This window comes from Schistocerca americana, chromosome 1, assembly GCF_021461395.2.
Source record: "Schistocerca americana isolate TAMUIC-IGC-003095 chromosome 1, iqSchAmer2.1, whole genome shotgun sequence".
NCBI classification, from domain to species: Eukaryota; Metazoa; Arthropoda; class Insecta; order Orthoptera; family Acrididae; genus Schistocerca; species Schistocerca americana.
Genome location: NC_060119.1, coordinates 1,054,651,985 through 1,054,675,347, shown reverse-complemented (window position 1 = coordinate 1,054,675,347; position 23,363 = coordinate 1,054,651,985). Strand labels below are relative to the sequence as shown.

At 44.3% G+C, this 23,363-nt stretch overlaps 2 protein-coding genes across 2 annotated transcripts in view; one reads left to right on the top strand and one right to left on the bottom strand.

Moving 5' to 3' along the window:
- Positions 1-23,167, bottom strand: part of LOC124617151 (muscle-specific protein 20) — a 35,069-nt gene extending 11,902 nt beyond the window's left edge. Inside the window, exons 1-2 of the mRNA XM_047145242.1 lie at positions 23,017-23,167; positions 1,230-1,429 (exon numbers count right to left, since the gene is read on the bottom strand). Coding sequence (XP_047001198.1) covers positions 1,230-1,429; positions 23,017-23,022 — 206 coding nt within the window. The 5' untranslated portion in view covers positions 23,023-23,167. The remainder of the gene's footprint in view (positions 1-1,229; positions 1,430-23,016) is intronic.
- LOC124617135 (muscle-specific protein 20-like) overlaps positions 1-23,363 on the top strand; it is a 166,952-nt gene that overhangs the window by 68,087 nt on the left and 75,502 nt on the right. The window lies entirely within an intron of this gene.

Here is a 23,363-nt window from a genome sequence, read left to right as displayed (position 1 = left end):
TTGTTGAAACACATGTTTGTATTGAGGGTGAAAGGTCGTTTTATTTGCTTTACGATCTTAACTAACATTTCAACATAACGGAAACTGACATTAAGCTGTTTTTACCGGTTTTCCTACCTTCAGGCACCACTGACTTCTGTCTTTGTTTTGCGTTGAACGCACACCTCCAACTCCGACGGCTCCGATAAATATTTTAGTTCCTTCATCATAACAAAGTAGCGACGTGTGCGAGTGTGCGTGTGTGTGTGTGTGTGTGTGTGTGTGTTGAAATGTTCAAATGTGTGTGAAATCTTATGGGACTTAACTGCTAAGATCATCAGTCCTTAAGCTTACTCACTACTTATCCTAAATTATCCTAAGGACAAACACACACTCCCATGCCCGAGGGAGGACTCTAACCTTCGCCGGGACCAGCCCCACAGTGCATGACTGCAGCGCCTTAGACCGCTCGGCTAATACCGCGCGGCTGTGTGTGAGTGTGGTGTGCAAACATATAAACCGGTTAGGACGTAGTAGATGAGACAGTAAATGTTGCTGTTTAAAAAATAGTGTTCCCATATATCCAGACTTCGATAAATCTCGTATTCCAGCCAGCTACCCACCTTTAATTTTTTTTAACTTTGTGCAGTACAATGTTTTCCTATACGTAGCAGATCTCATTACATCCACAAAAGTATCCAATCGTGTTTAACCGGTTACCGGTCATGAAATATTACTTCCTCTGATTCTTCATCGGCTTAAATTTTATGACGTCTGTGCGATTTCCATTAATGATTCAACCGTACGATATTAGAGAAACGTGGTTTTTGTCTACTTTGTAATGCCTACACGTACGAAGGAACACTGCATCTTACTTCTTAATAATACAGACTCTGCTATTTCGTATTTATTCACCAATACCACTTCCTCGACTCTCAATAAATATGTCCTTCCTGGACGGGAATATACGTAATATACGGGTGCAGTTTGTGACTCAAGGTCGAGGGAATATGGAAGTTTGGGTCTGGTCGTGATTCGTGCACGGATGGCCGATGCGGTTAAGGTAAAGCGGGAAATCCGGGTTCGAGTCCTGGTCCGGGACAAATTTTCACTATCGTCATTCTAATCTACAGCAGAAGGTGGTTCAACTGCAACTGCGAATACGTTTGCTGTATATTTCGTAATGGTCTGAATCAGTGGGTGCTCGGAGACTACGATATTTCATTTTTGATTACGAAATGGTCCGTCACCTCTGAACATTCTCCATGAGCTGGAAGTTGGTCCCCTTAGGCTGTATTTTCTTGACGGAGTTGGGCGCGATCTTGTTGATGAGCTTGCAGAGGACGACTCCGTCTCGCAGCACGTCCTCGTAGGGCTGCGAGGGCAGCTTCTCGCCCAGGACGTCTTCTATCCACTGCAGGACCTCTGCTTCCTGTTCCTTGTTTCGTGCCTGCAAGGAAACGAATTAAACTGTATGAGAAACACGTTCAGCGTTACGAAGCAAACTGTTAGTCCTAATTTGCAGGACAGAGTGCTATTTCCCTCGAAGTTATTACAAACTTTTTGTCCGCTGTCAGTCGGCAGACTTTCATGACCGCTATCATTAAAGGTGAAATCGTCTACGATCGAATTTCGAGCCGTCTGCTGGTATTTCTTCGAGACGTTAACCATGAACGGCAGAAGATGCTGAAGAAGACCCCCAGCAGAGGACTCGAAACGTCGATAGTCTGGAAGAAGTTAAGCGTGAGCGGTCTAATATCCTAGAAGATTTTACTTGCAATTTCTCTGGTGGTTTTTTCAGTGTTTCTTGTTATCCTGTTGAGCTTTTCCGACAGTGACACAGCACTCCCATCACTGTTCGCCAAACATTTACACATAATATCGCCAGGGAGAATCAGTGATGGGATTTTGGTAGTAGTGCCTTGCCCTTTATTGCCCTGTAGATAAGATCAACCCTTATTTTTTTCTTTAAAAAATTTAAGCAAACAATACTGAATCTATGAAATTTTACTAAAACCGTTATCGGTACTGAAGAAGAATGCAGGAGATCGTAACACAAAAATTTGTTTTTGTATAGGTTCGGTCTTGAGCAAACACAATTTTTACTTCTTATTAGCCAGATATGTTTCGTTGAAGCAACAGTATCATCAGTCGGTTTTTTTTATTTTCTTGCTATTAAATAACAGGAAAATTGCTCTTTATTATCTACACATGTAGAAATTTCACTTTTTAAGAAAGCATTCACAAATTTGAAAACAGCCACATTTTATTATATATACGTTAGTACCATATGCTGTGGCTTTGTGGTTTTCTATGTTTTGCGTTATAGCTGTTTTTCTTTCATGGTTTGTTATTCGCAACCGTAGATAGCTCAATGTAGAAAGCTTTTTATACCGAAAATGAAAAACTGTGAAAGAAAAACCGCTATTCAGGCAAATTACAGGAAACCGCAGCAAGTGGTAGCAAGGTATATAAAAAAATCTCTCTGTTTTCAGATCTGTGAATACTTTTTAAAAATTGAAATTTCTGTATGTATAAAAAGTGAACAAAAATTTTACTGCTGTTTAATAGAATGAAAGTTAAAAAAATTCACCGATGATGGTGTAACTTCAGGGAAACATGTATGTACGAAAAAGAAGTAAAAATTGTGCTTGCTCAAGGCGAAATTTGTCCAAAAACAAATTTATTTGTAAGCAAACACGGGCACAAGAGAGAGCTTCAATCTCAAGATATAAATAACATGATAATCTTTTACTGTAAGTCAAACTTCATTATTTCTTCCAAATATTCAGTCATGTTAAGATAAGCGCTTGGTGCAGCCGAAAGCAAAATATGTGTTAAGCGTCAGAATAGAAATATTATGATGTTTTAACTGGTTTCAATACTCAGTTTGTATAGTATGCCCTCAGGCATGTCAGAAAAAATTTGTTTGTGTAAATGTGCAACTATAGTAGAAAAAGTTTCTTTGTTTGTTACAATGGCCATTTTTTTCTGTCCGTGTTTGACTTTCCGTAAAATAGGAGCATAACCGTGTTCTGTTGGACTTTGGGGGTTGCTGAAGAATAGAGTGGACCCGTAGCGTGCATTCACAAACTACTTCGAATTTCGTGAAATCTCCTTGTACTGAAATTGCATTGGTGCTGGATATCTGTGCCGGAAAAGACGAACCAGCTCTACATTTTTGTTTGACAAACTGTCTGGAAATCTCGAATTGTCCCATGTTCCTAACTTCCAGACATTCATTTGGTGGATAGATTTGCTTCGGAAGCAGCCGTGCTTCCCGTTACTCTCTGTACGAGCAAAATACTGCCTCTGTTGTGATGTTCTCGCTTTCAGCTTATCAGGGGGAACGTATGAACTGCCGCAGAGGTAGCGCAGAAATGCTGCAACTGGTGCATTTATAAAGTCAGCGCCGGCTCGCAGAGTGGGAAGTTACAGACTGTTGGCACTCGAACCTGGATTCTAAATGTAGGCGGCGATACCCAGATGTCATAATCCCGCGCTGAATCAACGGTTGTAATTTCGCCGCAATTTAGGTGCTGAGCGCAGCGGAGCAGCTCGTTCGCGACGTAAACGAGGCGTCGCATCCCCCGCCTCCACCTCCACCGCCCCCACACACGCCTCCTGCGGCCAGTCGTGGCGCAACTGGAGACTTGTGCGCTATCCAGGGCCGTTGCTGGCACCTGTACACAAGCTCTTCACAGGTCTCGTACAGTCTGACACCCCGCATACCATCCGGTTCACCTTTGCTATGTACGGCTAGGCATCTTCCTCTCCAGTGATGAGGGGCCCATTTTCATTTGCTTTAATACACATTAACTTCTACAGACAATGCCCAGCATCCTGCAACACACGAGTAGGTAGCCTTGCACTCCATAGCGCACCCCGCGCAATATATACTACAAACCAAAGCTGAATTTGGTAATGAATTAAAACCAATAAAGAAGTTGCTTACCGGAGTGGTTATATAGTGCGCCTCTCATTGATAACGCAGTAGAAAGAAGAGACAGAGGATAACAGCAGTCCTGTATCCTCCTCAGAAGACACTAAATCACACTGACAACAAATGGATCACATTCTATATGCTTTCTCTGCTAAGAATGCTGTTATCCAAATTCTGCTCAAACAGCAAAGACAAAATTAGACCTTTAGAAGAGAGCGGAATTTGCAGGATTTTGTGCAATGTACGTGACAAATTCTATATGAGTCCATCATGTAGGATTATAACTATTAGACTGGCTGAAAATTAAATGAGTTGGCGACAGAAAAATACTGATTCCACCTTTGCTGAACATGCTGTGAATGAATGTAGGTTCTTCGTAGAGCAAATAAAGGCAGGAGACTGGCATTACTTGAAATAATGGCTATCAGTAAACTCCGATCACAGAGTCCTGGCAATCTTTAATGATCAAACACAATTTTATTATTCTCCCTTGCTAAAGTAGCTCTCAGGATAATATAATTGTTGTAAACAGTGTAACTGTTCGTCACCCATATTCCATTCACTCCTTCGTCCCCTCTGCCCCCTATTCTTTTTCCATGTTCATTACATTCAACTGTTATTTTACCGCCGGCCGCTGTGGTCGAGCGGTTCTAGGCGCTTCAGTCTGGAACCACGTGACCGCTACAGTCGCGGTTTCGAATCCTGCCTCGCGCATGGATGTATGTGATGTCCTTGGGTTAGTTAGGTTTAAGATTTCTAAGTTCTAGAGGACTGATGACCTCAGATGTTAAGTCCATAGTGCTCAGAGCCATTTGAACCATTTTTGTTATTTTGCCAGTATAGCATAGTAGTTTGTGCCAGTGCTCACTTCTGTACTGTTATGGCCAGTATATTCTTATACTTTAATGTATGAGTGCAATGCAGTATAAGGTTTATTTTTTAATACTTCATGCTTGTGGTGCTTGTGGTTTTCGTGCAGATATATAGCCGTAAAAGGTCACATGCGTGTGGAAATTCAATCTTTGTATTAATGTTGTGTGGACTGTCTGTTTCGCGTTATGTTCTCTGAGGGTGGCCCAAAAAGCCGAGAGCCCGTTCATAAGGAACCGGTACTGTGTATTTCGGTTTTTAATATGTGTGCGGATTATTCCATAAATTTTATCTGAGTATTAGAGATAGAGGCGAAGTTTTTCCTTCCCTGTAACATATATTTTAGTGTAGCTAGAGCTGAATAATGGTGGTACTACATCCTCACTGTATCTACAGAGCAGAAGGTATTAGGTCATATAATACTGTTGTAAGAAGATGCTTAGCTGGATACTAGCGAGTATTCTTTCAGGTATCCTTCAGCACAAGTAGTAACGTGCTGAATAGCTTTTATCTTAACAGTGGTGTGTATAAATAAAGGAGCTATAAAACTGACTAAAGTGCAATACAGTGCTAAATAGTTTCTGGCATTCACGTCAAGTGGTTTGGAGAGTTTGTATGTAAATTCGGTTGTTGAAAATCGATCTGAGCGTCACAGTACGTCACTACACCATTTTGATCTGATAGCCAACTGAACTACGCATCCTTCCCCCTCTCCCCACCCCCAAAGTTTACCGTGGCACCTAAATCACGATGCATGTTTCCATTTGTCATGTAAAACGAATCATTATCAGAGAAAAAGCGCTAGGCACTGGGGATCGAACCCGAAGTCGCAAAACCTGTGACGGGAATGTGAAAAGTAAATCTTTTAAAGCAAGATTATGCAACAAGTGTTTGTGATTCTTTGAGTGCGAATGTACTGCCTGAGTAACGGAAGAAAATAGATAGATGTAAAGGTAATTTCCGGAATAGCCCAAGGGAGTGTGATAGGAACATTACTGTTAATCGAGATGCTCAAGACACACCATTGGCAGACGTTACAAGAGTGGCGTTGTGCATCAAGGAGAGATTCACCGTTAACATTTCGAGAGAGAACTTTTAGGGAAGAATGGGTTCAAATGGCTCTGAGCACTATGGGACTTAACTTCTGAGGTCATCAGTCCCCTAGAACTTAGAATTACTTAAACCTAACTTACCTAGGGACATCACACACAGCCGTACCTGAGGCAGGATTCGAACCTGCGACCTTAGCGGTCGCGCGGTTCCAGACTGTAGCGCCTAGAACCGCTCGGCCATCCTGGCCGCCGGAAGAATGGGGCAACATATTATTTCCTCCCTCATAAATCTCGCGTAATGACCAGAACGAGAAAATTCGAGAATATAGAGCCAATACAGAGGCGTACCGGTAATCATTCTTCCCATGCGACCTTCGCGAATGGAACAGGGTAGGCGGGGATCAGTTATTCGTGCTGGAACTACCCTAGACCATCGTTAGGTGGGTTGCGGAGTGTGATGTAGAGTAAGTCCAACTTTCGCTTGATACGGTGTTACGGAGCTGGTATAAGGGTGTCAGAACCATTGACTGGGCTCTGTGTCTAGAAGAAATCTCGGCGCTTCGGCTATTCGTTGGCCATAAGAATGCGGCAGCAGGTGCGTGACCATGTGTCACAGCTCAGGTAGTGGGTCATGGCAGTGGTGGCGAACGAGCGCTCTTAATGAAGTCCCAGCTGGCGGCCTCTGCCAACACAAAGATATGCGTCGTTGGGGGACAGAAATTTCTCGAGGTGTAGCTAATTGCGGGTCACCTAGCAGCAAAGGAATCTGTGTGTGTGTGTGTGTGTGTGTGTGTGCCTTTCAGAGAGACGGGCGACAGCCGCATCCTGCCCCGGTTGGAGTTGGAGGCGCCCAGCTGTGTCGGGGCGTCTTGCGTCAGAGACGCCGGTCTCACCACCCGAAATATATCAGGGGGAGGGGGGGAGGAGCGCAGCGTCCGCCCATCTGCTCTCACCAGAATAGACGCCGCGTGGGCGTGGCAGATGGCTGGCATCGCTTCGGTTCACGCCTCCTCCAAAACCGATGCATGCTTGTCTGTCGCGGCAGAAAAAATCTCACCGACTCTCGATTTCCTCTGGCCGGAGGTATATGTGCGATTATCCACTATTAGTCGAGATAATGTAACATTACATATCCTGATAACATTATCTTGAAGATAAAGGGTGATAATATTATTTTGAGGAGGCGATGATTTACAGCTTGTAAAAAGGGTTGAAAAAATCTTGGATGCACACAGCTGTAGTACTCAAATTTTACTACGCAATCAGTTTAAGTCTTTAAGAGGCCGTCTTCAGTTGTCTTGTGAAATCCTAATGAGATGTGTGAAAACTCATAACCACTAACAATCATCTAATGCTTGGCCGCAGAATTAATAGACCCTATTTTTCCTCCTGAATAGAAATGTTGGTTCGTGCATGATGGTTGTTAGTGGTTATGACTTGTCATACATCTGATTAAGTTTTTACAAGACACCTGAAGATGGTCTGTTAATGATTGTAATGAAGACTGAGTAGTGCAGTTGTATGAAACCATGATTTGTCAAGAAAAGATAGATAGGTTCTATTAACACAGAGAATAAGGTCTATGGCGGTGAGAACAGAAACCTAAAATCTTTTCTTGACGTAATCTTGTCCGAGTTTCCTCGCTGGATTCGCTATTTATATTGAGAGACTAGAAGCGGTCGATAGAAGCTATAGTTATTCCATCTTTTTATACAGCAGCACCACCGTCGGTTGCAGTTTATGTTGTTGTTGTTGATGTTGTTGTTGTAGTCTTTAGTCCAGACGAGTTTCATTCTTCGTAGTTTCTTCGTTTGACGCTTATTTAGTGAGATATTTGGCCCGGTCACGATCAATGGACCACCCTCTGTTGTTGTTGTTGTTGTTGTCGTTGAGGTCTTCAGTCCTGAGACTGGTTTGATGCAGCTCTCCATGCTACTCTATTCTGTGCAAGCTTCTTCATCTCCCAATACGTACTGCAACCTACATCCTACTGAATCTGCTTAGTGTACTCATCTCTTGGTCTCCCTCTACGATTTTTACCCTCCACGCTTCCTTCCAATACCATATTGGTGGCCCCTTGATGCCTCAGAAGGTGTTATACCAACAGAAGCCTTCTTCTAGTCAAGTTGTGCCACAAACTCCTCTTCTCCCCAGTGCCTCCTCATTAGTTACGTGATCTACCCATCTAATCTTCAGCATTCTTCTGTAGCACCACATTTCGAAAGCTTCTGTTCTCTTCTAGCCTAAACTATTCATCGCCCATATTTCAATTCCATACATGGCTACATTCCATACAAATAATTTCAGAGAGAGCTTCCTGAAACGTAAATATATACTCTATGTTAACAAATTTCTCTTCTTCCGATACGCTTTCCTTGCCATTGCCAGTCTACATTTTATATCCTCTCTACTTCTACGGTCATCAATTGTTTTGCTTCACAGATACCAAAACTCATCTACTACTTTAAGTGTCTCATTTCCTAATCTAATTCCCTCTTGGAGTTTATATTTTCCATTTATCCGAGAATCAGGATATAACATAGCGGAGATTCAACAGTTTCTCCCAAAAGTCACAAAATTTTATCCGATATTTTTCAAATTCTTATTTGATTAATTTGTTGAATGAAGTCCGTTTGTCTTGTCTTGAAGGACACAAATATCAGCAGTTCGGGCGAAATGCAGAGTTTAACATCTGAGTTCATATAATCAACGATAGGAGTTCTGTAAAAAGGTTTGAGAGCAAGTCACTATCGTTGCATAAGTAACGCGACTTGCCGTTATCCTATTTTGGGCCGATGAAGTTTCGATCCGGCTCCAGTGTTGAATGTTTAGTTACCCCTGCCAGCGAAATCCTCGCTACGTTTGGTTAACAGCGAGGGAGCGGTTTGAAAAAAATCATAAAATCGGGATGGTTGATCCTCTACCTGGGAACTTCTTGGCAGCAAGGAGAACGAAGCATAGCTCGCTCGACACCCTCAGTAAAGAATTTTTAGTGCTTTTCAAGTGTAGCAATGATTTGGGTACACTACATGACCAATGTGGAATTGACCAGTAGATATCATGAGAGGCGGACCCTACAGCTTAAAAGAAGATGAGCAATATCGTGTTGTCAGTAGAGAAGCAGTAAGAGAAGATCTGGAGAACGCAGTAACTACGAACGTGTACTAGTCATTGGGTGTCGCTCGAGTAACAAATTCATCAGGGACATTACACCCTTCTAAAGCTACTCAGTTCGACTGTTGGTGATGTCACTGTGATGTGGCGACGCGAACGAACAACCCTAGCGAGTCCAAGGCCAGACATAAGTAATGCACTGACGGGCAGTGAACGTCAAGCATTTCGGAGGGTGATTGTAAAAAACCGCATTAAATCAGCGGAAGGAATCGCTTGCGAGTTCCAAAGTGCAACCCAGTGGTCCAGCTAGTTCAATGGTGTGCGTAGGAGTAAGAAAAATGGAGTCCAATAGTCGACCAGCTCCTCGAAAGTCACTCATTTCTGTACTCAGTGTTAGGCGATGCCTGAGGTGGTTTAAACAGTGGAGGACTGGAAGCGACTAAGTTGGAGTGATGAACCACGCTACACTCTGTGTCAATCCGAGGAATGGGTTTCGGTTTGGCGAATGTCTGGAAATGGTTCAAATGGCTCTGAGCACTATGGGACTTAACATCTGAGGTCATCAGTCCCCTAGAATTTAGAACTACTTAAACCTAACTAACCTAAGGACATCACACACATCCTTGCCCGAGGCGGGATTCGAGTGCCTGGAGAACGTCACCTGTCACCATATGGAATGCCAATAGAGGAGGCGGTGTTATAGTGACAAGGGACGATGTGGTGTTACGGTATGGAGGAGTTTTTCGTGGTTAAGCTGTGATCCCCTTATTGCGCTTAAGAGTACCCTACATACGGAAGGATATGAATACTTTCAAAACTGTGTACCGCGAATGGTAGAGGAACAGTTCGGAAACGATGATGATTTGTAACAGCATGACCATACCCTATCACCATCTGTGAAACAATGGTTTGTGGACAGTATCTTTCCAGAAAAGGAATGGCCTGCCCACAATCCTCGCTCCAGACCCCAGCGCCTGAACCGCCTTCATGGTTTCGGCTCTTGAGGAAGAAAGGGCTCCCATTTCTCCAAAGACATTCAGACAAATCATTGAAAGCGTCCCCAGTAGTGTTCCAGGCACCATAAAGGTGGCGAAGGGTGGATACAACCCATATTAATCTCCATTATACGTGTGCGGACGCTTTTGATCAGACAGCATATGTGTAAGTCACTTCATGGGACGGATACACGCTTAATCTCTAATCCCAGCTGACCACCTTCGTTAAGCGGTTCTCACGTACAACTAAACCACAAGCAAGGATCATTCTTTATTTCCAACGCTACCTTAAGACGTAAGCATTAGATATCAGGCACTTCTCAGAAGGAAGGAGGAACATGAGCAAGAAATGAATGATAAGATCTGGGAAGCCTCGAAGAATATCTAAGCAAATGTATATAAAAATTGACATAGTTTTAAAATTTTTACCGTTGCACGATTCACAGACGTTCAGTACATAAGGAAGAAAACTCTGCTGTACTTGGGAAGGGAAAGAAATTAATCGCCCTGCAGGATTCACTTGAAGCAACTTAAATCACTTAATAAAAGTAAGTCTTATGCCCCAGACTGTATACCAATTAGGTTCCTTTCGGAGTATGCTGATGCATTAGCTCCGTACTTAACAATCATATACAACCGTTCGCTCGACGAAAGATCCGTACCCAAAAACTGGAAAGTTGCACAGGTCACACCAATATTCAAGAAAGGTAGTAGGAGTAATCCACTAAATTACAGGCCCATATCGTTAACGTTGATATGCAGCAGGATTTTAGAAAATATATTGTGTTCCAACATTATGAATTACCTCGAAGAAAACGGTCTATTGACACACAGTCAACGTGGGTTTAGAAAACATCGTTCTTGTGGAACACAACTAGCTCTTTATTCAGATGAAATGCTGAATGCTATTGACAAGGGATTTCAGATCGATTCCGTATTTCTGGATTTCCGGAAGGCTTTTGACACTGTACCACACAAGCTGCTCGTAGTGAAATTGCGTGCTTATGGAATATCGTCTCAGTTATGCGACTGGAATTGTGATTTCCTGTCAGAGACGTCACAGTTCGTAGTAACGGAAAGTCATCGAGTAAAACAAAAGTGATTTCTGGCGTTCTCCACGTTAGTGTTATAGGCCCTTTGCTGTTCCTTATGTATATAAACGATTTGGGAGACAATCTGAGCAGCCGTCTTCGGTCGTTTGCAAATGACGCTGTCGTTTATCGACTAATAAAGTCATCAGAAGATCAAAACAAACTGCAAAACGGTTTAGGAGAAATATCGGAATGGTGCGAAAAGTGGCAGTTGACCTTAAATAATGAAAAGTGTGAGGTAATCCACATGAGTGCTAAAAGGAACTCGTTTAACTTCGGTTACACGATAAATCTGTCTAATCTAAAAGCCGTAATTTCAACTAAATACTTAGGTATTACAATTACGAACGACTTAATTTGGGAAGAACACATAGAAAATGTTGTGGGGAAGGCTAACCAAAGACTGCGTTTTATTGGCAGGACACTTAGAAAATGTAACAGACCTACTAAGGAGACTGCCTATACTACGCTTGTCCGTCCTCTTTTAGAATACTGCTGCGCGGTGTGGGATCCTTACCAGATAGGACTGACGAAGTACATCGAAAAAGTTCAAAGAAAGGCAGCAAGATTTGTATTATCGCGAAATATGGGAGAGAGTGTCACTAGAAATGATGCAGGATTTGGGATGGACATCATTAAAAGAAAGCCGTTTTTCGTTGGGACGGAATCTTCTCACTAACTTCCAATCACCAACTCTTTCCTCCGAATGCGAAAATATTTTGTTGACACCGACTTACATAGGGAGGAACGATCACCAAGATAAAATAAGGGGAATCAGAGCTCGTACGGAAAGATTCAGGTGTTCGTTCTTTCCGCGCGCTATACGAGATTGGAATAATAGAGAATTGTGAAGATGGTTCGATGAACCCTCTGCCAGGCATTTAAATGTGATTTGCAGAGTATACATGTAGATGTAGAAGCGATCACTGAAACCAAGCTGGTGGTGGTCGGTCTAGAATTTTAACCTCGCTCTCGGGGAGACATAAAAGCTGCATCCCGTATATATTTGCACCATTTTTGTAGGGTGGCGGGAGGGATCAGACTTTTACTTCACATTGCACAACGGGTGATTTATTTTATCTCACGATTTGCCCATTTCCGCAGTCTGCTTATTTGCGAAACCCACGGCGCCGTTTGGCGGCGTCCAGAAGTAGCGTGCCGCGCCCTGCAGAGAGATCCGACAAATATTTAATCCGCTGGCAGCGGGCGCCGTTTTACTGTGTAGAAGTGTCGGGTTGCGGGATACCAGACCCTCCGGCGCGGGCTAAATACGGAGCCGGAGAGCGCGCGCGCCCCATGACACTAAATCACTGCAGCCCTTTACGACGTCACCCGTCTCCTGTCCGCACACTTCCGGCGTCGTCAGTCGTGGAACACAGGAAGCAAGGCTAAGGTTTCACGACCCGTCGACAACGAGGTCATTACAGTCGGAGCGAACCTCGGTAGGGGAAGCCAACTCGGCTGTGGCCTTTTCAAAGGAACTATCCCATCGTTTGCTTTTGATCTACTTAGGGAAATCGAGGAAGACCTGTATCTGGATGGCCAGACAGGGATTGGAATCGTCACGTCACGGAATGCCCATCTAGTGTCCTAAAAATATACCATCTTGTCCGGTGTCAGTCGTGGCAATTCCTGCGAACTGCACTATCTGATCAAAAGTATACGGACATACATGTGTAATACGTAATTGACTGCTAGATGTCACGAAACGCAGACAAACCATTATAAAAGGAGGCGGCGAGGGGGGGGGGGAGGGGGGGGGCAACGCCCTTGCCACAGTGATAACATCGGTTCCCGTCAGATCACCGAAGTTAAGCGCTGTCGGGCTGGGCTAGCAGGATGGGTGACCATCCGGTCCGCCGAGTGTGTTGGCAAGCGGGGTGCACTCAGCCATTGTGAGGCAAACTGAGGAGCTACTTGTTTGAGAAGTAGCGGCGCCGGTCTCGGAAACTGACATAAGGCCGGGAGAGCGGTGTGCTGACCACATGCCCCTCCGTATCCGCAACCAGTGACGGTTGTGGTCTGAGGATGACGCGGCGGCCGGTCGGTACCTTTGGACCTTCATGGTCTGTTCTGGAGGAGTTTAGTTTTTTAAGGAGGGGGGGGGGGGAGGGTAGTGTTGTCAGCAGAGAAGCAGTGACATCAGAGTTGATCCGTCGGGAGAGCTCAACAATTTCGAAAGTGGGCTAGTCATAGTACGTCACCTGAGTAACATATCCATTAGGAACATTTCAACCCTGCGTAAGCTGCCCACGTCGACTGTTGGTGATGAGATTGTGAACTGGAAAAGAGAAGGAACAACCAGAGCGAATGTATGACCAGGCAGATCTCATGTACTGACGGAACGTCGAGCATAGCAAAGTGCTGTCAGCAGCACAGCCAGCACAATAATTGTGCGTGAGGAGTTAAAAATAATGAGGTACAGTGGTCGAGCAGCTTCTGATAATCTACACATATCTGTAGTCAATGCTAAGTGATGTTTGAGGTGACGTGAAGAGTGCAGCCACTATTCCGTGTGGCAGTTAGATGTGTACTGTTGAGTTGCGGCAGCAGTGAAGTGCAAAGGAGGTGGTTTTACGGTATGGGGGGTGTTTTTCGGAGTTAAGGTGTGGTCACCTTATCGCCCTTACGCTAAATGCGGAAGAATATGAACTGATTTCAAGGCATTAATACTGCTTTCAGTAGAGGAACTGTTCGGAGACGATGGTTGCTTATATATAAAAAAAATGGTTCAAATGGCTCTGAGCACTATGGGACTTCACCTCTGAGGTCATCAGTCGCCTAGAACTTAGAACTACTCAACCCTAATTAACCTACGGACATCGCACACATCCATGCCCGAGGCAGGATTCGAACCTGCGACCGTAGCGGTCGCGCGGTTCCAGACTGAAGCGCCTAGAACCGCTCGGGCACTCCGGCCGGCTTGCTTATATCAGCATGACATAAAGCATCATCTCTGAAACAACGGTCTGTGGACACTAACATTCCTGAAATGGACTGGCCTCCCTAGAGCCCCGACATGAACCCAACACGTTTGGGATGAGTTAGAACGTCAACTTCGGTCCAGACCCGGGCGTCCAAAGTCATTACATTCTCTGGTTTGGACTCTTGGGGTAGAATGAGCTGCCATTCCTCCACAGAAATTCAGACGCGCTATTGAAAGTGCCCCAAGCACAGTTCAAGCCGACATGAAGGAGAAGGGTGGACACACCTCATATTAATGTTGACTAGCAGTTCTCCACATACTTTTGATCAGATTGTGTTCATCTGAGGGAAACAAGAGCGTACCCAGGATCTGAGTTAGAGGAGAGAGACAACACTCGTTAGTCTCGCGGTAAATGACGAAATAGTTTTGAGATATCACGACAGATGGTTCAAGGTATACTTACTAAGTACTAGTCAGTATCCACTACTGTTCTGGCTGTCTTCAAAGTGATACTGAATCGGTATGTCTGTGTAACTAGTGTGACAGGATTTGGTTGGCGAAGATATTTTTCTTTGTAAGGAGTGGTGAGAGTCTAGCTGCTGTCCTCCTCTGCCCCTCGAAGGGTGAATTCTTGCGTTAGAAAACATGACTCCAAATTAACTATAGAACTACCAAGTTAATGTAACAAACATTTTCATGTATCCATCGAAGTTTATTGCAACTCACCATCAGTTTAGAGTCGCTCGATCGGTTTCATATTTCACTATCTCCTTCATTTTAATAATATTCTTAGTTTTACTATCTGAACTGTTAAAATATTTACAGGGAATAACTTTCCCACATGATTATATATTAGATTATATAAATTACATTCTGTCTGTGTACAACAGGTGCTGGATTATAGCATGCTTACCCAGTCTGGCTCCATACGCCTTGTGTCGCTCAGAATTCTGAACCTCCGTTTATTGATGTGTGTATAAATTTGTGATAAGTTGACAGATTCTGATTGAGAGAACAAACAACGTGGTGCATTGATTAATTAGCACGCAAGGCTCGCATTCGAGAGGAACGGGGTTCAAACCCACCTAGAGCCATCCAGGGACAGGTTCTTTTTTTTTTTTTTTAATTTTATTTCTCTAGTGCACTTCAAGTGAAGTCGACAACGGTCAGTTGTCTGGATCGTCCTTATCAAATATAGAGTGTCTCATGTCCTGAGAGAGCTTTAAATAGTTGTTTTCTTTCCATCCTTTTGAATAAGGAACCAGAAGGAGGTATTGTGCCTTGTAGATGTAGGACAGCAGGAGAGTTAAGTATCGTCTCGCCGAATTCGGGAAGGAAGCATAAGGTTTAACGTCAAGTCGATGTCAAGGATGACCAGAAATATCGACAGTGACCTTGCTAACATAAACACACAAATTTTTCTCAGGTGATTTAGCAAAACCTTTGAAAACATAAAGGCATATGACTGGACGAGGACTTGAAACGTGTATTTGCTGAATACGAGTCTTCCCCGTCAACACTGCAGCAATTGGAGAGTGAAGAAATAAGTAGATAGGAATCAGTCGTAGACTTATCCACAGAGCGATGTCGACTTTCTTTGGAAGATAATGAGTAAACACAAGACAAGGTAGCCAGCGGGACTTTCGCTACGCACAAGCACGGTTAGTTTCTGCTGTCTGGATCACTACACCGCTAATCCCGCTGAAATACTGGACAAGCACGATAGTCAGCCGACTCCCTGGTTCGAAAAAGTCTGCAATTCTCCATTGACGTCCGTACTGATTGTTACCAAACTTGAACCCATCGAATACGGTTCCAGTGCCAGCGGAAAGTACTGGTATAGCCAACACAAATCTGTAAGTCAGAAGAAATAACACGATGGTCCATTTTGAGAAGAGCTACGAAGCATATGCATGAATTGCCCTTAAAGCGATATACACCGACGGAGACACAACATTTGATCTTGTGATTGTAGTTGCTTCTTCTCTGTTATTGTTTTAGAAATTTGTAAATGGATCTCCTTTTGGCTTCAGTTACTGTGTGGACATTTCATTTCGCACGTAGGATTAGGCACTCTTTTAGTATGAATAACATTTGAGGCAGCGGAATAAAACCTTGTTAGGTACGAGAAAAGACTCTTGAATATCACTCGAAAACGTTGACTAGAAAGAAAATCTAGATCTATATGGTAGGCTACGAAATCTTCTTTCATCTTCCTTTTGTGTAAAGACTTGTATCTACCAGCTCGAATCGTTTATCGGCGAGTGATACTTTCTGCTAATCCGATGTCGAAATCTTCCTTGTAGCCAGGCCTGCGACGTCAGAAGGCTCTTTAATAGTTGTAAGTTAACGTAACACCAAGAGAACGTGATCCAGAAGCCGTTCTGGTGCAGTGAGAGGAGTTAATTGATTTCCGCGGTCGGCAGACAAAGGCTTTGGCAGCGATCAGCGGCCGCTCGGCCCCATTGAGGTGTTCTGTAGACCGTGAGGGCGGGGTCAACGCGAGGCGCACGCGCCTGGCGGCTAGCCAACCAGCCAAACACCTGCTGCACATCTGGGAGCCGAGTGCCGCCGGTCATCGACAGCGGACGACTCTTCGTCGTGTGTGCCACATTTCCCAGCTGACGTTTAGGGCAGTACCATTGCTTTGGTCATCGAAATTAGCACTGTACCATACATTTTGTTGCAAGCGCTAGGGTTTTCGGCTACGTTCAGAGGGAATTTGGGCCACAGTCATCACCATTAATCTTAATTCTCACCTCCATTCATTATTAATATGTACTGTTTCGGATAATGTTACTTGCATTAATAAATACAGTGATCTACCAAATCTCATTTTTTCAGAGTGTGATTTGAGGATTTTCAAGATACTGCATGTTTAACATGTTTGTTTCCGTCGTTAAAAAAGAAGAGGGAGCACATTCGTGCACTCTCCCTATAGCCCTCTGGAATTTGACTCAATGCTTTTCTTTTCTCTTGCTGCATTCTGATAGTCCTTATCGAAAACCGGATTTATTTACTTATGCTGGAAAGGACGATGAGGAATATCGCGCAAGTTCGCTATTATTGTCCCATTGGATGTCGGTAATATGAATATTTGTCTCAGCCCCCTTATTGAGTCTGCCCAAGTATTTGGGATCTCCACCAGATCGGATTAAAGGAAGACATCGAACCATTCAGAGGCGGGCTGCTAGATTTATTACTGATAGTTTTGGTCTAAACGGAGATGCTTCTTGAATTCAAGTGGGAATCCCTTAATGGAAGACTACGCTCTTTTCGCGGAACACTATTGAGAAAGTTTAGAGAACGATTTTACTGCCGACAGCGCAAATTTTGTGTAAAGACCGCTAGCACAAGATAATAGATATAGGGCTTGTATGGAGGCACATAGACAGTCGTTTTTCCCTCGTTCTGTTTGCGAATGGAACAGGAAAGGAAATGACTTTTAGTCGTACATGGTACCCTCCTCCATGCACCATACGGTGGCTTGCGGAGTATGTACGTAGATGCAGATTCCATACGTTTTTAGGGTCCGAACCATGCTCAGCTGAATGAAACTAAGAAGGTTCAGCCTTGTCACGTAACATATCTGGGGCCTAATACTGTCCATCAAATGAAAGGAAAATGTATTGGAACTTATTTGTAAATGACAATGTTCTGAGGTGCTTCTGTTCGTAGGATTTTAGTTCGCTATTACAGAAGGAAAAGTGAACTACTCATATCCAAATTAGTTTCAGTCGTTTCCGGGCTAGATCAATATGCTCTGATCAGTCGTTTCTGCGCAAAGTTAAGATACCAGTCTTTTCTTTTGAAAAACACTTGATTCATTCGACTGTTTGAGGCTGTCTTTCTCTTCTCCTACCATAACACAGCTGAGATCACCAACGCATGCCTATGCTATGGCATCTAACTCGATAGTAACCGGTTCGATTCACTGCGATGAAAGAAATTTTCATCGCCAATATTTGGCAACTAAGGGAAGGACAGGAGATGGCATACAGCCCCTGACCACTAGACTGTGCATCAGTGTCGTGTTTTAAGTTCCAAACCTCTCCAAAGTGGTTCATGGAGTGGGCGCATATAATGATGATGGTGATTTGTCCGTCGAACTGGGATGTCAAGTTCAGCGGTCCTTTTAGTACTGGCATCTGGTTTTACCCTCTCCCTTTTCCATCTCATCGTTGGCAACAACACAAACAAGGCACCAAAATTCTCTATACTTTCATCATTGTCACCTAGACAATGTTGCTGTCGTCTTTCATGCAACCGGTGGTTACACTGAGGAAACAGAAATGGGAAATAGCTAATATATTTTCAGGAAAAGTCTCGTTCGGAACACCCGACAGATTATTTGATACTCACGTGCACTGACAGTGCAGCTGATGCACGTAGTACGAGACAGTGATTGTCCAGGATTCTGCTGTTCGAGATAGTATTCCCCGCATCTTTCTCAGGCCTATCTGTAAACAATTTGCGCTCATACTGATTTGTCCTTAACGAGTCACAAAGACGTTATTCTTTTTACGTTTTTTTTATTCCTTCAGCTGCAGGTCGGTGAAAAGTCTGGAGAATAGAGCGTTACAGAAAGGTAGTTTCAGCTCTCGAATAGCATCAATTTGCAGTCGCCACAGAGAGTTTCCGGTTGCGTTATCTGAGAGACGGTTCCGACGAGAATAGTGTTGCTAAACTTAGCCCAGAAGTAGCTTCACTGACTTCCGGCTTTGTCAACAAAACGGTTGTAGAAGTTGCCATGCCTTCTTGGAAACACGAACTGTCCGGCACCCAAGTGACGGACCTGTTCCGTATAAAGCAGGCTGGAAAAACAACTAGCTTTTAGCGGAATTCACGGCGTTGTGTGTGGCTCTAGTTGTTTTGTGTTGAGAGACCATTATTTATAGGACAGCGGACGGTGTTTTAGACCAGAACAGGTTTCCCTCTTTCGACATCCATCACATTGTGCCAGTATCTGATACGCTCGATTCCTGATGCCCGTAACTCTTGTGCTAGAAGACTGTACCAATTGCAGCGCTAGAGGGGGCTGAATACCCAGTTGTTGCAGTCATGAGTGAAGTTAGTGCGAAACATAATCCTCGATATTGCACAACTGCTTGGCTCACACTGGTGTAATTAATGAGCCGCTATGGGACACCAATCTGGCGCCAGAAGCACGGCGTCTGCCCGACAGCTGTAGCTGGGAGAGGCAGTATATCAGCCGTGGCCAGGGTTGCGCCAAGACTCGCACTGCGTGCAACGCCGATTCTAGAATAACTCTTGGCTCTGAAGCCCAGTGCACTTGTTCTGTGTCCGGAACTGCTTGCTGTGGCTCTCGACTTCTTTCAGAACGTCTCTGGAACTTCATGTGATAGTCTTTCGCAGGCATGCTGCTCTCGAGATGGTTACTGAAATATAAATACGGTCATCTCGTGCGCTACCATGGGGCGATAACTCTTTTCCAGAGGAACCTATTTATGCTCTTAACTGTGCTAGCGTTGAACTGTCACAGAAGCAACCTCCTTCCTAAATGTTTTGTAGGTCATAGAAGGGCACTTCCTTTCTAACTCACAATCTACTGTCATCAGTTGACCGGCCGGTGTGGCCGAGTGGTTCTAGGCGCTTCAGTCCGGAACCGAGCGACCGCTACGGTCGGAGGTTCGAATCTTGCCTCGGGCATGGATGTATGTGATGTCCTTAGGTTAGTTAGGTTTAAGTAGTTCTAAGTTCTAGGGGACTGACGACCTCAGATGTTAAGTCCCATAGTGCTTAGAGCCATTTTGACATCAGTTGACACGGTCATCGGAAAAACCTCATTGTTATTCATTAAAATTGTTCTAATAACGACAGCTAATAAAAAGTAATGGGAAGAATACATTTGTGTCGAGTTGGAGAGCAGAGTGATTGTGCGTGGTTCAGTCCCACCACTGCAGAAACCACGGCCTGTATTGTATGATCAGAAGATGGCCGACGCCAGGCGAAACGGCTCATTTCATTAGAAATAGATGTGATTGTGCCGGATAATTAAATTGTTTTCCGTAAATTAATGGCGCTGAATACAGTATGTTCTTCACAATAATAAGTTGTTTCTCCAATTAGTGAAGGTCGTTGGCATTTACGTGTTGTGGCCGAGCGGTTCTAGGCGCTTCAGTCTGGAACCGAACGACCGCTACGGTCGCAGGTTCGAATCCTGCCTCGGGCTTGGATGTGTCTGATGTCCTTAGGTTAGGTTTAAGTAGTTCTAAGTTCTAGGGGACTGATGAGCTCAGATGTTAAGTCCCATAGTGCTCAGAGCCATTTGAACCAATTTGGCATTTACGTGAGCCCTTTGCTAGTGCTTACAGCAGTAGTGAATAAAGAAATCTCTCTGTAGGCAGTGTTCTGCTAGAAGTCAAATTTTGCCAACCAATGTAAGAGCTATACAATCACCTTCATGTGCAATACGTCACAAGACAGTGTTATAGACTTAATACTGTGGCATTCATAATACAGCTCTGCCCATCGGTTATGCTTGTACTTTTATATTACTAAATGAATGGGGGAAGACGAAAGGGATTGGCGACGCGCAACGAAGTACCTGAATGAGAGCGGATTTTTTTCTATTAGGCTGTGTTCATTTAGCCTTCTGCTTCGATACAGAACTAGTTTCGGCTTTTTAAAGCTATTATCGAATGCTTAGCTGTGTAAAAAACGCACTGCGTTTCCAAAGCCAAGCTGGAACACAGTACTGCGAACGTAAGAAATCGAAGAGGGTGGCACGAAAGTGTCAGCTTATTCACATGAACGACTACGGTTCCTGTTGGTAGCAATTGTACTGTTCTTGATGGTTTGACAGGTAGTCGGTGCATTTAAGGTGGAAGGAATGTAGAAAATTTTAATGCTGACCGAAGAATGAAACTGAGGATAGATTAACAATTACGGAGTTAGCTTTTTATACAGCTAAACACTTTTTAATGAATTAAAAAGCCGGAAGTAATTGTGTGACGAATGATAATGACGGCATTGTTTGGGCAGTATTGTTTAGCGCCTGAAGTTAGAAATAAATATACTGAAATTATTGAAAGATAGTTTCTTTAAAGTTGTTTTGCTCATATTTACACCCACACACACAAGCGCGCGCACACACACACATACGCACGAAGTACAATTTTTTGCAATACTAGTTGTTGAAAATTTAGTTAAAAATAGACAGAAGTGGCACACTGAAATCTCCAACCTAAGACTTAGGTTCGAGTTCGGGCAACGCACAAAATTTAGAAAGCTGTATAACACTCGTCTCATCTTCAGCTAGAACAGAAGGCGTTTCACCACACACAATAACGGCTACCCTCTGGTCCGAATAGAAAATGTACTTTATTAAAATGTAGCGAGTGATCAGTCATACGTCACAGCATCACGGACTGAGGCATCTTCCCTCGCAAGTAGGAAGCAATTCGTTAATGGACAGTATCCTATTTGGAGAGAGGTCAGGGTAACTTCATTTCATATGACTCGGAAAGACCGGTATGAGATACGTCACGGCCGGACAGTTCACTTCACACACCACTGCGTATTGTCCCTCATGCGTTGCCACTCCTCTCACAACTGCACGTCATTTTGACTCTACAGCGGGATGACAGGCTTTTGACACTGTACCACACAAGCGGCTCGTAGTAAAATGGTTCAAATGGCTCTGAGCACTATGGGACTTAACTGCTGTGGTCATCAGTCCCCTAGAACTTAGAACTAGTTAAACCTAACTAACCTAAGGACATCACAAACATCCATGCCCGAGGCAGGATTCGAACCTGCGACCGTAGCGATCTTGCGGTTCCAGACTGCAGCGCCTTTAACCGCACGGCCACTTCGGCCGGCGGCTCGTAGTAAAATTGCGTGCTTATGGAATATGGTCTCAGTTATGTGACTGGATTTGCGATTTCCTGTCAGAGAGGTCACAGTTCATAGTAATTGATGGAAAGTCATCGAGTAAAACAGAAGTGATTTCAGGCGTTCCCCAAGGTAGTTTTATAGGCACTTTGCTGTTCCTTATCTGTATAAACGATTTGGGAGACAATCTGAGCAGCCGTCTTCGGTTGTTTGCAGATGACGCTGTCGTTTATCGAGTAATAAAGTCATCAGAAGATCAAAACGAACTGCAAAACGATTTAGAAAAAATATCTGAATGGTGCGAAAAGTGGCATTTGAGCATAAATAAAGAAAAGTGTGATGTTATCCACATGGATGCGAAAAGGAACTCGTTAAACTTTGGTTACACGACAAATCAGTCTAATCTAAAAGCCGTAAATTCAACTAAATACCTGGGTATTACAGTTACGAACAACTTAACTTGGAAAGAACACATAGAAAATGTTGTGGGGAAGGCTAACCAAAGGCTGCGTTTTATTGGCAGGACACTTAGAAAATGTAACAGACCTACTAAGGAGACTGCCTACACTACGCTTGTCCGTCCTCTTTTAAAATACTGCTGCGCAGTGTGGGATCCTTACCAGGTAGGGCTGTGGAGTACATCGAAAGAGTTCAAAGAAAGGCAGCAAGTTTTGTATTATCGCGAAATATGGGAGAACGTGTCACAGAAATGATACAGGACTTGGGCTGGAAAGTTGCGACGGAATCTTTCGATGAAATTCCAATCACCAACTTTCTCCTCCGAATGCGAAAATATTTTGTTGAGACCGACCTACATAGGGAGGAACGATCACCACGATAAAATAAGTGAAATGAGAGCTCGTACGGAAAGATACAGGTGTTCGTTCTTTCCGCGCGCTATACGAGATTGGAATAACAGATAAATGTGAAGGTCGTTCGATAAACCCTCCGCCAGGCACTTAAATGTGATTTGCAGAGTATCCATGTAGATGTAGATGTAGATGAAAAAGCGGTCTACAAAAATGCAGCTAAATTGTAGAAAATGCTGCCTTCACTTAGTGGTTTCCACTATGACGAAGATTATCTGAACTACAATAGGACTGAAAAAAGGGACAGCTAGTGTGTGAATGAGCTGACCGCACGGCCTGTTGCCGGAGCGAGGTTGGACAGGGGAACCCCCGCGCCTTACCGGCATGTTGACTGCTGGTTGCTAGGCGACGGTTGCGATGCTGGCCTCGCGCGGAGTGCTCTCGGGGGGTCAGGCGGCGACTGTTGCCGGCGCCGTCTGGCGCGCGCTTTTCATGGCCGGCGGCGGCGCGGGGGCGGCGGCGGGGCGGCGGGAGGCGGCTCGGCGTCGCCGCGGGGAGGACTCCGGCGGGAAAACCCGCGGGGTGCAGTCCCCCGGCTAAACTTAGCCCCGGCGCCCACTCCGCCGCTGGAAGCTTCGCCAGCCGGAAGGCGTCGCGGGGGGCGCCCGCCTCACCCCATTTGCGTCACCTGCCTTTTGATTCCCGCCTCTTTATACTTACACTATAT